Here is a 14,927-nt window from a genome sequence, read left to right on the forward strand (position 1 = left end):
TAAGTATCTGCAAAGGAAAGCAGGAGGTTTAAGAAGAAAAGTAAGGCACATTGGCTTTCCTAAAATAGCTGAATGTTGGATGTCTCCTTGGAGAAGGACTTCAGAAGTACTACATGGGCTACCCTTGCCTTTATAGAAAACAGGAACAAAAGGAGAATCAGTGATGAGAGCTCAAATCCCTTTTTCCCTTCCAGCTAAAACACACGCTACCTTCACAGACAAGGATGGTAGTGAACTCCCAAAAGATAACGCAAGGCCTAAAATCCATTGTATGTGTGCAAAAGTAAATAGAAAGATGCAAGACTTTAAAATCCCGTCCTCCAGAATCACAGCTAATAATTCCAGAACAAACTTGTTTTGGTGATAAAGGTAAATTTGCATTAACTGTGGCAGCCTACAGGGTGCAACAATGGCATCTCAGTATAACCGTGGGCTATGAGCATTTATCAAAGTTGCAAAGGCACCACTTCCCACAGCAAAAACACTTCTTTGGGCCCGCTTTGGGTTTCAGAGCTTGGCAGAAAGCTGCACAAGGAGAGCACACACCTTGAGGCTGTGCCTCACCATTGCCTTCATTGCCTTTCTGTGGAGGCAATGCAGGTGCTACTGGAGTAATTGAGAACTTGCACTGTGATTTCCTTGACAAAACTGAATTTAGGAATTAAATACTTGGAAGATGCCATTGGGAGTTTCTGGCTCAGGGCTCAATTATCAGAAAGATAAGGTATTTAGATGCAATATGTTTTTCCCCTTATAAAAAAGTAATAAAATAAAAGTAAATACAATAAAGGCATTTTATTTATTTATGAAGGAAGTCCATCATAAAATTTAGAAAATCCAAAACCAACATTCTGGTAAATAAGAAAAGTCATATTTATACCAGGTTATTAAATACATTCTTGTTTCAAGGGGAAAAAACCCTAGCAGATCAGGGGAAAAATCTCAGGATAGAAGTTTAAAAAGAAAGGATAAATTAATACCAAGAATTCATCAAAAGTATTAAAAGATGATTTAAACTGGATGTGAAACAGGCTTTTGTGACAGAGTTAAAAAGTGAAAGGAGAATGCTCAAAGTTAACTTCTGCATGCTCCAGAAGTCTAATGGAAGGAACAATTAATTTCTGTGCAAAGTCTATGCAGGGGATGGGAACATATCCCATAGAGATGGTTATTGCAAAAAGAGAATTTAAAATCCCCTGCCACTGTCATTGTACTAACATAATCACTGTTTCAATGCACATTTAGTTCAATCAACAAAACAATTTCTTGTTCTTAAGAATTATTTGAACATTTGCCTTAAGAAAAAAATATGTTTATTTGCATTATTAATGAAAACACAGAAATATTATCCCATCACTTAATGTCATAATTACTGTACTTCACTTAAATGCTGTCAAGTAAAAGCTGTATTTTGTGAAAACATACGTTAAGAGACAGACTTCAGCTTCTTCTATTCTTGTAATGATGAAAACTCTCAAAATACCTCACAAATTTGCATTCAGTAGAAAATATAGCTAAATTATCTAAGGTAACCAGCAGCAGCAAAGCATGTTATGACTTACTGCCATTAACTCTATATGATATTTAAAACATAAACAACGCAGGACTGTAAATATTAACAAAATCACGTCTGATCTTTTATATAAAATTTTAACATTTTTGAAAACAAAATCTAGATAACTAGGACATTCTTTTTGTACAACACTCTGAAACACTCTAGCAAAGCACTAACTTCTGTTCACTATGTTATGATAAATGGCACTAAGGACTCCCTTTTCCCACAGAAAGGTGTATTGGTTTGTGTGTGACGGTTTGTGTTCACAGGGGTCTTAGGATGAGGGAAGAGATGAGGATCTGACTCCATGTTTCAGAAGGCTTGATTTATTATTTTATTATATATATTATATTAAAACTATACTAAAAGAATAGAAGAAAGGATTTCATCAGAAGGCTAGCTAAGAATAGAAAAAGAAGGAATGATAACAAAAGCTTCTGTCTCAGAGAGAGAGTCCGAGCCAGCTGACTGTGACTGGCCATTAATTAGAAACATCCACATGAGACCAATCACAGGTCCACCTGTTGCATTCCACAGCAGCAGATAATCAATGTTTGCATTTTGTTCCTGAGGCCTCTCAGCTTCTCAGGAGGAAAAAATCCTAAGGAAAGGATTTTTCAGAAAATATCATGGCTACAGGTTGTGTGGCAAGGTTGTGGTAGTGAGGGAGCCTGCAGGGGTAGAATATGCTACGTGGAAAAATACTTCCTTAATCACAGCTGGGAATCCAGCTGGCTGCCTTGGCCATTTCTAGGAACGAGCACGTGAGTCAGGAACTCCCCAAAGCTGAAGTCAGCAATGTGGGAGCAGTTGTCTCACAGCAGTGGAAAAATTGTGCCAGTCTGCTGTTCAAACCTGAGCCCTACAGTCTGTCTGTCTGTCTGCCTCTCTCACTCTGCAGAGTCTGGGACAATAGATTTCCCTTCACCAAGCACAGTAGCTAAACATCAGCTGTGGGGCACAGACACACACACACATTCAGCAGCAGCTCTATGATCACACAACCCATTTTTCACATGTGCGTACCATTGTGTAGTAAGTTGGAGGCTTATGTTTTGTTGAGAAGTTTGTCTCAACAAAAATCCTTCCAGGCAGATAAAAGCTCAGAGAGATCAGTATTTTTCTGTAATGCAAAGCTTTTGGTAGAGGACTGATTCAAATTTGTTGGGGTTTGAGATGTTCAAAAGGTATTACCCCAGAGCTGACTGCAAGTCTGTATGGAGCTGTGTTCTGATCTCAGAGTTGCCTCTCCTGCTGAGGGCCAAGGCTCCTCCAGAGGCCAACCACAGAGGCATCTGACCCAGCAAACCATAAGATAATTCATTTCTATGGCCTCTGGGTTTTGCTAATAAATATTTTCTCCAGATTCAAGACAAAATGGCTGACAATCAGCCACTCTAGCTTTCTCTTCTCCTATGGGAAAGGTGTTTGGACATACTGGTATTTTCCAACTTGAACTAGCATCTGAATTACAATTTTCCAGTAGGTGGATTGAGAAGAATTTACACTGCCTCTTGTGCCTTTACATATAACTATACTTGCAATACTGTCGTCCTGTTATCCTGAAGCAATTTAACAGCTGTACTTTGTCAATTACTCCTACTAAACAAAATGACAGCTCAACATAATGATGAGGAGCAAAACAGAAAGACAAAATAATTATAAGTGCATGAGATAAGTGGTTCAGCTGTGGAAAGTGAAGATTCATCTGTTATAGTCAGATATTTGTCTTATGCACAAACCTTTTAAGGTTTCAGGTCTGTGACTATTTTGCCATGTTATATTAAGTATACAACTATAAACTACATTCTTACTAAAAAAGAGGTGTATCATCAACTTCTGAATACTTTATACAGACTAACATAAGATGCACACGAACAAAATTGGAGCTGAGCCGAAGTAATGTGTACCACTGTCCCCAAATAAATATATAGACAAAACCTCTGGATAGCAGAATTATCATGCTTCTTGAATGCAACAGTTTTGATTGGACTTTTAAAGAGGTTTAAAAGGTTTTGTATATTTCTGTTTCCTAGTTTTCTTCATTTAAGCAGTTTGTTTTTAAAAAAATAACCACTAAAAGTACCGAACAGTTATAGAAATATTGGCTTTTTCATTTCTTTATTCTTTTCAACAGATTTTCCCGGAAAGTTCGACAAATGTAGATTCAATCAGCACTTATCAGCTGGCCAGCTACCACCTTCATCAAAAACTCCTTTGTGTCGCATTGTCCTATGTGATCAGAATAACATGGCTTACAAAATGAATTCATTACTTGGTACTATGGCAAAAATGTGAAAAAAATACAGACTGAAATGAACAAATACTTTTCTGAAACATATCAAATGTGAAAATTTATTGCCATCAGAATTTTATGATGCATATCTGAGCACTATAAGGTGTACACATATTTATATCTGTACTAATCTGCTATCACAAATACTTATACATCTTAATATATGTTTGGATATGCTTAAAAGCTCAGGAGCAAATTAAAACTGAGAATTACATGCCAAGTTAATCTGCTATTAAGCAAATTGATATTAATTACAGTTATTGTTTTAAAAACAAATTAGACTTCCCTCCCCAGGTTGTGTTTCAAGAAAGTGGATCACAATCAAAATAAGTACTCAGGAAAAAGCCAAAGTAATTTTAGCTATTTTGCTTTAAAACACTAGAGAAATATCCCAATAAATACAAACAAAAATTTAAACTCATAAATATTAAATGCTTTAAAACTTATTTCCACTACTGCATTCCTTCCTTATATCCTTACTACAGATTTAGTATCATTACTTCCAAAGAACACATTCACATGCCTTCAGGGGGAAAAGAAAAAAAGGAAAAAAGATACCATCTTGCTACACTGAAGAAACTGAATTGTATGTACTTTACTAATTTCTACTCTATCATCTAACAATACTCCCACATTAGGATTTTACAAAAAGAAAACTGCAGATGAGCCTGCCCAGAAAAAGGAGAGCCTAATCATAACTGCATATAGAGAGTATCCCTCTAAGCAACTTCACTACTTATATTTAGTAAAAAGAGTAAGCCAGATTGTAAGCCAAGTATAATAATCAGATGAAATTGCTTTTACATTTCATCAGGGCACATATCTTTTCTTTCCAGCAACCATTCAAAGAAATGTTCCTTCAAAGCAGAGCATCACAGTGTTATGTTCTCAAAGGATTCGAACAGCAAATGTCCTCTGTGCCCACCAAGTCTGTACTCAGTAAGCTGGGCTCATCCTGGGCACTTTATTTCCCAGGCTTCACCCTCCAGCTCTTACTATGGGAGTTGAATAGTAACCTGAGAACCAGGAGAAAAAAACCCCAAACCAACCCTCTCATAATGGTTCTCTTATCTCCAGAAAAAACATTTTATTATTTAGAAGAAAATGCTGTAAAATGGGAGTACCCATAAGCATGCACATCCTGCTTAAACAGATCAGTATGCAGACCCAAAGTGATCCAGAATCCAAAGAGACTTAATATAAAAAAATTACAGAGCATGGAAATTTTGAAATCATAGTTTCCTATACAGTATTTTCCTCAAAACAAACAGGTTGAACTTACATTTCGTGTCAACTAATCTTCAAAGCAGTCTGTAAATTTGGAATTATTTTATGTTAACATCACATCACGTGATTTGCTTGGGACTTCCATATTTTTATGTGTACATCCTCACACATGACCTGACAAGATGCACAAACAACAGGATAACTGAGAGTTGACAGCCCAGAAAACTCCAATATTCTTGATGCATCTGGCACGAAAGACTAGGGCTACCAAACAGTGACTAATAATTTACAAAGTGGCAAAAGATCTAATCCTGTAAACCAGGGCAGTAAAGAGATCTCTCCAAGAACTAACTGAAACCTGAATTACAATCTGCAGAACAGCGAAGACAAAGATTAAGAAGTTGCAGATATTGCTTTCTTGCCTTCTATTTCCTCTCTAGGAAAAATGTATCTCCTTGCTAAAAAGTAAGGGTGCAGCAGCACTAGCTGAGAAAAGGGCCAAGTGCTGTACAGGCCAAAATGGCGACACTGCCCTCCTAAAACAACATTTAACTAGGTTGAAGTCATGTTACAATTAGTTAGTAAAAAAGAAAAAACAACCTGAAACACCTAATACTTGTCTCTCCACAGTCAGTTCTAAAGAAAAAGATACTTTTGAAATGTAGGTTGATGAATGCTGATGTTCAAAATATCCTAATGAAATAAATGGACCTGGAAGGGTTCAGCACCTTTGAAACCTCTTGCCTACTTACACCTCTTTCCAATACCTTGTCAATCAAATGCAGAGCAGGAAGGGCTATAAATTTACCAAAGCCCAAATTTAAATTTCAAGACAATTTAAGACAACTAATCCTGTGATAAAAAAGGAGAGTGCCCATCAAAAGCTACACCATGAAGCAATAGGGTCAAGTCTAGACACAAACTTGAATATACCTCTGTACTATGTGATAAAAAACACCCACGTTCTAGCTTTTGGTGCTAATTCAATACCTTTTAAAGGCACTCAATTAATTTAAAACATAAGAAAAAAAAGAGACACCTTTGGTAAAGTGATTAGTTCAGACTCCAAGAGCAGACAAAAGACAGAGCAGAGAGAAGAGTCTAGAGACTGAGGTATAAAATTACAGATAAGTACCAAATACACTCAGCAATTTCTTAGCAGAGAACCTAATAAGGATTTTAAACAGATGACATTTGCATTTGCAGTAGTCAGACTGACAGAACAGATGTGCTAAAATCCATTTAAAAAAGCCCCAATCTGAAAGCCTTGTCAAGGTTTGTTAGGGACACGATTTGCACGTCTGCAAAATGAGCTCAACAACGTCTCTCTCTGAGAAAGAGAAGTGCATTTTGAGAAAGAAAATGAAACACATTCACATTTTAAAAATTGAGGGAGTCAATATAGTCTACTTCATAATTACCTGCATTTTGAAAGTGAGTAGAAAAAAGTATATAAAAATAGTAAATGGTTATCTTAAAACTACTCTTTTCATGGCCCTCTGATTCTACTTTCAGTGAATGTCAGGGAAGTAGGGAGCCTTGCTGAAGCCAGCTGTCCCAAAAGGACTGTGTAACACCTCTCAATTTGCACAATATCTCTAGTTTCCTGGGACATCAGGCAGTTGTCTGTAATGCTGGGCAATTAGGCCTTCAGTTTGCACTTGAGTGAATTTCCTTCCAAGTTTGTGATTTATTTTCTACTGCACACATTTACTACTTTAGGTCCTTTGCTGCCTTCTTTCAACCACAGTAATTATGTATCTACCTGTGCTGAAAAAACAAGATTTGATTACAGAAAAAAGTAATGGAGGCTCAGAGAGGCTTTTGAGTAGGTCTGATTTTAATGGAAAAGGGAGACACAATGAAAAGAAACCCCAGAACTTTCTGCCTGACAGAGCTGTGGCTTCTCTGCTGGCAGACCAAGTTTGCTGGCCTTCTGATGATATTGGAAAGCTCCAATGTTTCAGTCTGAGTTACGAGACAGTCTCAAATGAACAGCAGCAGCCACCCACAATTAATGTTATGCTCCTACCTCAGGACACAAACAAAAACAAACTGGGAGGCAAACCCAGCTTTTCCTCAGAATTACTCTGTTCTCCAAAACAGAAAGGTATAGTCTTTCAGTCTAGCTCTAAGTTTCCCTACTTTTCTATTTGTCTAGATTTTGGGTTTAAAGTCTCTTATCAAGCAGCAGCAATAGGAGACATAAATATAAACTTTGATGAACATCAGAATCACTTCACAAACCAAAAAGGTGAAAGAATATAGTCTGGGCAACAAAAGCAAATTTGGAAAACACATTACCAGTCTAAAGACTTTTTAATGGGTATATATTCACATTGCTGATTATTCAAGCAATTACAAAATATGACATTCGGATCTCGGGTTTCTTTAACTCAAATATATTCCAGTTGTTTGCTTTTACCATCAAAAGTAAATTTCAGGGGATTAAGTTTCAGAACTCCAAGATAATTAAAGCTGTCTTGCTCTTTTTGCAACTACAAACATCACCTTTCAGAAATATAATGTATGCTGAATCTTGAAAGTTGAGATCACTTGAAAAACAACTCACATTTTGATATGATGACACCAAAAAGAAGACTTTTGGATAAAAGACTAAATTTGTCTCTGGATTAAATTCACTTAGCAGCAATTTCTAGAAGTCCTCCATTTAGCTGCAAACTCATGCAGGAATCAGTCTTGTGAATAGTGCCTGCAGACTACTCTATCAGTCCCCAGAGACCACAGACCAGGGCACTAGTTGTTACTTAGTCCTTACAGACTGTGCCCACCCTCTACATTAATCAGTACATCCTCACTTTATGCTGCTGCTCTCTAGAACAGTTTAAAAATAAATTCTCAAGAAATATATATATAAAAATATATATCTGTATATTAGATTTCCAGATATATGCAGATCGGCGAATCCACTGCTCAACAGTATTTTCCTGAATAGTCAGAAATAGTTACTGAAATTTTAGTGCAAAAAAGTACAAAATATGATAGAAGGAATTTCTAAAAAAGAAGTGTAAAAGAAGCCTTCTGTATTTCAGTTTTTCACAGTCTAATGGATTTGCCTTTCTTGCTTTATATTCTATGCATTTTGCTATTAATCTTGATAGTAAACCAAAAGTGTTGGCACATGGCTGGGGAGAGTGGCTCAGAAATACAAAGAGTTGCATATCAAAAGCCAGCACTAGAACATCAATACTAATTTTTAAAATTAATTTCTATTGCTCATACCTGCAGAGAGTCCTCAAAAAGAGAAAAAATGTGACATTTCTAACTTCACAGACACAGAGTGTCAAGAATGCTCCATTCTTTTTAAAAAGACAGTTTCAATATAGAGAGTACTCTGTCTGGAGTACTCTTGGAGAACTCTAACTTCTCTATAAGGTATTCTGTGCTCAGCAGGATATAAATAAATCCCCACTCTGAAGAAGATACCTCTGCAGTCACTCATGGCTCTCCAGGGGAAGGAAAAACATTTTTTTCCTTCTTGGAGAAAAAAAGCCCCAGAGTGTTTTGTTGGCCTGATTGAGAAAAAGATTCAGAAATCAGTTGGTATGTCTTTGGGGTTCAAAACAAAAATTATGACATAGCTGTTTCTTTTCCTTTTTCTTTTCCATTTTTACTTGCTGGACTAAATTTTATGTGTTTAGATATTTGAATGCAAGTTATTATACACTTAACTGATGACCATTAGCATTCTTTGATGCATGGCTTTACTTCTTCACCTGGTCACCCTATATATATTGCTTTAATAAAACTTTTTGTGAACTTATTATTAGAGCAGATGTTACACTCTAGAGACAAAGGTGACATTTGGAATCTACTGATAAGTCCTTGTACATTTTGTGTAGGAAGCTTCTAGATAATTTCATGGCCCCAGCAATAGAGAAAGGAGATCTAGGGTGTTCTACTTTTGGCTTATTTTACCTTTTTGATAAATGGGAGATAGAAATAATCCCTTTTGGCTATTAAAGTAGTTTAAACACATATTTATTTTTAGCTTTTCTGGCTCTAGCCTCTGGACTTGTCTGCAGCCATGTTAAGTTCTGGTAAATTTTGTGCTGAGATCTTTATAGGAATATCTACATGAGAATGTAATAGCTGGCTGCTGTCACGAGAGCAAAGTCTACAAACGAAGACTCTATGCTCTTAAGGGCAAAGAAAACAACCTTTCATTTTACAGATGAGCACATGTTCAAAGATCCAAAACATTTTCTCTACCTTGCATGGCTTCTTTATCCTGCTGCCATATAGTTCAAAGATTTTTCCATCTTAATATCTGGAGACTATTTTCTAACAGGAACTACTAGATAGTTTGGTATTTTCTTAATAAGCAGGATAAATAAAGTTTATTATTCTTTAAAATCAAGACATCAAACCAGTTTTCTTCCTAGTTAAGTTCACTACAAAAAAGCCCTGGAAAAAGACGTATGACATACATTACTGTATGCTCAGTGACCAGCTGTTTTAAATTTGGGTATTAAGTAATTCACTCTTTGCTGTGTGCAAGAGCTGAATGATTTAATAAATCCCCATATGCCCCAACATGTGCCAGCTATACTGGGTTATTGAAAATCCAGCTGCTGTTATGATAATAGATTCCAATGCTAAAACTACTGAAGAGAATAATGAAGCAACTTCAAGTCAACTAAGACATAAACTGACACAGTTCCACTTAAGATACGTGGGAATACAACACATCTGTTAATTAAAAACTAACACTGATCCACAGTCACATGAAATTTAGTGCCAAGAATTCATGGGCATTGTTTGTGGTGGAAAATTAATGCAAATCAACCTGTATGAAGACAAGCAGCTCCATTTCCATCAGTTGTCCTAGATGCATAGGAATGTCCTATAAATTACACATTCAGTTTGCAAAACAGATTCTATTGTGTCACAGTTGGCTTTCTTTCTTACATATTGTAATTCCCATGCAGCTATTAGATGACATGTTTTACATAGCTAGACTTCTCAATTTTTCAATTATCACAAAAAAACTGATTATGAAAGTTTGGTTGGTTTGATGTACCAATATTTTAATATAAGATAAGAGTCAAAGGTACAATGTCACTGCCTTAAGTCATTGAACAAGCACACAAACAAAGGAAGCAGAAAAAGAGAAAGTAGCCAAACAAGGTGTCAGAAATTATTCTCCAGACACATGGCTTTTTTGACAATCAGTGCAGAAATATCCATCAAAATATGTCACTATTAACTTTTTAAAAGATAAGAAAATACTTCCTTGGATATGAAATTATTACTTGCAGTTACAAAAGCTTTGCAGGTAGATGCAGCTTTCATCTTTGTGTCAGCATAAGCAAATACATTAATGATACATTCTTTCATTTCTCACAATTAGCTCTGTTGTTAAGGGAAATAATTTTGAAATTAATCTAGAACTCATCAGTCCCCTAAGCAAGATTCGAGTGTTACTATATTGATGCAAATTTACATAAGATATAGGACATAAAATACTTATTAGAACAAACAAACACAAAACCAACCATTTGCTGGAGCTGGATCATCTCCTGTACACAAAGTGTGCAATGCTCTAAAGCCACATTAAAGACAACTTCAGTAACTCCAACTTCAAGCAATCTATATATAGTAGTTTATGTATAAAAAAAATCATTTAAGAATGCATTTTTGGAAAGGATTAGGAATATATTGACAAATTAAAAGCATGTCACGCAGAGATTTAAGATGCTTATAAAAGCTTGAGCATAGGGGTCAACCACATCAAGGGGCTTACAGAAAACTCAAAGACTTTGAAAGCTTAAAGGACCTCATTTTTTTCATACCTTAATTATGAAGTTGCAAATAATTGTGTTTTCAGCCACATGTTCTTGACATTGCAACAAACCCAACACTGTCATTTTCTCAATTATTAGTAGACTTACTTTTCTTTAAGGAAATCCACTACTTGTTTGAAGTCTGCCACACAGTATTCTCTTTTCATGTCCATGAGCACACTGTCAGAGGCTGACTGGACTGGTATGTGTAGAAAAGCATACACTCTTGGATGATTGAGAATCTTGGCCATTTCCTGAGAGTTATTAAAAGAAAAAGAAGCTTTAAAGCATTATGAAAATAATACAGAAAACTCAGATTAATATATGGGGTAAGTATCAGCAGTAATACTACTAAAACCCAAACAATACTAAATTGCCCCAGCCCAGTTTGAAACAGTAGGGACAGGTGAAAATATCTGAAAGCGATTTTTTTTAGGGGAAAATAAGAATAACGCGATGAAATCAAATTTCCTTTGAGATAGCGATCACAAAGGGATCACATTCCCTATGTAGCATTGATTACACAATTAAAAGAAAATTTTAGAGGCAAAGTATTATGAAAATTGGTAATTTCAGATAGTGGCTGTTTTCAGAAGATGGCAAGGATTAGTTGCTTTCTTGTTGGAATGAAGTAACTTCTTAGATACCAAAATGAGAATGTCTGTAATTGGAGCATCCCTAAAGTCAGTCAGTTGCTAATTAAGGTACACCTCATCACTTGCAAACATGCTCCGATACTGGTCTGAAATGTTGCCCGTGTTACTTCAGAGAAAAGGACTGAAATTAAAAGTGCTTGGCTATAATATGAATAGAATTAATCAGCGGCAGCTTAAAACTGGAGTGACAGCTTGGAAAGAGACACAGGATGTGATACATTTTGTACAAATGCAAAAGGTCAGGGGGGGAAAAAAAAATTAAAGGTAAGAGCAAAATGCAAAACCTAATGAAAGCCAAACCAACCTCCCAACAGAGGCTTGGCAAGGAGAAGGAATGTGAGACAGAATATGGTGGTCCAGTTTCTCTCATTTTTATTATTTAACCAATTAAGGACATACAGTCAAGCAAAAAAGTTTAAGTATTTTTTAAACTTGAAAAATTTAAAGCATTGAGATATGGTACCATACTGCTTGTTAATCTTTGTCCTGCAACCAATAAGTGAACTTGGGCAAAGAACCATATTCCATGAACAAGCAGGTCTTCACATATGGTTTTTGATTTTCCCTTTCTCCCTGAGCTGTGGGCATTCAGGAAATGGCCTGGGGCTGAGCGCTGCTCTTCTGCCAGTGCACTCTGTGTGCTCCAGTCAGGCTCACTCAGGCCATTTCTACTGTTTTCTCTGTTGGCACAGATACTCTGGCTGACAACACATACTGCTGCCATATTTACTTTTTAAGCTGCAACTATTTACAAATTCTTCCAGACCATTAATCAGCAATATTAGTTACGCATCTAGATTTTCTCTCTGTATTTCTAAAAGGCTGCCCTAGATTGTTCAAAGAGAAGGCAAACACCCTCAAGACTTTTCATTTGCAGGAGCTCAGCTTTTAAAAGCATTGATTTTTAGAACAAGAAAAAAAAATGCTCTCTCCATACTCACTTTTCATCTGACAAACAGATGTGTACAAAACCCGAAACTCTATCAAATCACTTCTGGAAGCAGTTTTGAAAGTTTCTGTCTAAGATCTTATTACATAAATGTCTCAGAGAAGTGGTTACATTATTCAAGGCAATAGCTACTCCATCTCAGGTATGTAAACTCAATTTGATGCACAGAATTGCACACAATTTGATACACAGAAAGGCTGTGTGCAGTGAACCTGGCTCTCAGTGGAAGCTGGAGGCAGCTCATGAAAAAAGAGTGAAGAAAAGGCCACCATGCATCCACACAGATTTTGTGTCCAATTCAAATGGAACTATACTTATCTGTGCCCTTAATAATTGTAGATGTTCAGCTAGAAGATATTTTCAAAAATGAAATTGTACAGAACAAGTACCTAAAAGTGGGAAACTTTCTTTTTTTAAGCTTTAGAAAATCTTGTGAATGTAATTTATATGAAGCATCCTTGTAGTCATCTGTGACTTTTCTGTCTATCACTAATCAAATATGTTTCTAAAATATGGAAAATATGAGCTGAAAATTAAGCTACGAACCACAAGCCTATTATTCTGCTTATCTCTTGGTTCCAAGTACTTTATTCAGTTTTCAAACATAGATTTATGATATAAGGAATGAACGAAAGTCATGTTTCATAACGTGCTTCTAAATCTGCCAAGTTCTTAAAATAACTCACTCTATGACAGAGGAAAAAAAATTCTTTGCCCTTCCTCTCAAATTTTGCATCTTCTGAATAACAGACTCTTTAATATGAGATCAGTTTGTGAATTCTTTTTGAGAGTAATAAATCATTAGAATTTCTAGATATGGAAGTGTTATTTTAATTCAGCTTTTGTAAGGCTGAGAAACATCTGATAGAACAAAAACCCAAACAGATTCACTGTGTCTGTTTGTTTGTGATAGAGATATTCGATCTTAACAAACCCTACCTTGTTTTACCATGAAGTTTTGATTTTTAAAGTCACAAATGTGGAAATTCTCTAGTTATATGAAAATGTTGGTTTTATTTCTAATATTCACATTAAACAATGAAAATGTTATGGTGAAATGTGAAGAATGAAAATCAAATTCTAAAATCTCAATTTTCCTCCTCAGAGAAATCAAAAAAAGTAAAGCACCCAACCAACCCCAAAGCCACTAGCTGCTGGTCTGACAGTAACATGTAGAATCCTGCTGGTCTCACAGTTAATCTCTTTCAGGGGGCCAAGAGGGAGCTTTTGACTGCACTTCCTGTAAGAGGAACCAAACCAATGGTGTCCACCATCCAGTGTTAAACAAGACTAATCAGAATTGCTTCTTGCAGTTATCCCCCATGCAAAAGAAAGAAAACACATGTTTTCTGCGATCACTGTTGTCGATAACTTTCAGGATTAAGAAAAGAACACAACTGTTGTCATTTAAAGTAATTACCCTTGGTTCTGTACCAGTGGGATGTAAAATGCCTGGCATTAATTATCTGAACTTTTCAACTATCCCTACAGATCCCTGCATACAGTAAAAGCTACAGCTGTAAGCTCAAAAACATTATTGATTATTCCACTGCATCATTTTGGTTCAGAAAGATACTCCATATCAAAAGAACTGTCATTCCTTAGAGAGTAAATAGCTTGCCATGTGTAGCAGAAATTCACATGCAATACACACATGGTCTGTCTGGGAACACTAACACAGCCTAGCTGCTGTGGTCATGGGTTTCAGGGATCTTATGGACACTCAAAGCTCCTTCTAGAGATGGAGGCTGCAAACAGCTCTTTATACTGTGAACTTCTTTCTTTACTTGATTTCTGTATCTAAAGAAATATACAAAAATGCAAAATGCACTGCATGTGCTTTGAATCAAAGATCCTAATGATAAACTGATTCCCCAGCACGTACCTGAGGATTGTAACAATTAACTTTGTGAATTTAGCACAACACAAATTATTCACACAAACCAAACACAAGACTGAAACACCTGATGACCCACTATTTCATTGTCACTCACTTCTGCTGGTGGTCTCAAATTTACCTTTTATAAACAGAAATTCTGAATGAGAAACACTGAATGAGCCATTCAGAAGGAAATAGAATAATGAATTAAACAAAAGCTTTGCTTGATTGCATCAGAAATCTGGATAAATCAATCTTCCAAACTTTGCACTGTTCAGATAGAAATATCACATTCTACCTGTAGCTTTAAGGTAAGACTGTTCCAGTCTTATCTTTCATCCTCCCTAGCACTAAAATAACACTGAAGTTCTTTGCCACATAGGTTTGATTAAATTACAACTACTCTGCACTTAACAGTCATACTTAGTCAATGCTGACAGATTTTCCCGTACTACAGATTGCACATAGAATATCAGATTTCATCACTGAATAAAACTATTAGTTAATATCCCAAAGAGTATTTGAAGGACATCACGGGCTAATGCATATTTTTACTTC

At 36.0% G+C, this 14,927-nt stretch overlaps 1 protein-coding gene across 7 annotated transcripts in view; it reads right to left on the minus strand.

The window, feature by feature from the left end:
• Positions 1 to 14,927, minus strand: part of CDKAL1 (CDK5 regulatory subunit associated protein 1 like 1) — a 380,595-nt gene that overhangs the window by 121,452 nt on the left and 244,216 nt on the right. For all 7 annotated transcript variants that reach the window (XM_064705180.1, XM_064705176.1, XM_064705178.1 and 4 more), the window contains one exon: positions 10,994 to 11,139. In XM_064705180.1, coding sequence (XP_064561250.1) covers positions 10,994 to 11,139 — 146 coding nt within the window. The remainder of the gene's footprint in view (positions 1 to 10,993; positions 11,140 to 14,927) is intronic.

The sequence above is a fragment of the Zonotrichia leucophrys genome, chromosome 2 (assembly GCF_028769735.1).
Source record: "Zonotrichia leucophrys gambelii isolate GWCS_2022_RI chromosome 2, RI_Zleu_2.0, whole genome shotgun sequence".
Classification (NCBI taxonomy): Eukaryota; Metazoa; Chordata; class Aves; order Passeriformes; family Passerellidae; genus Zonotrichia; species Zonotrichia leucophrys.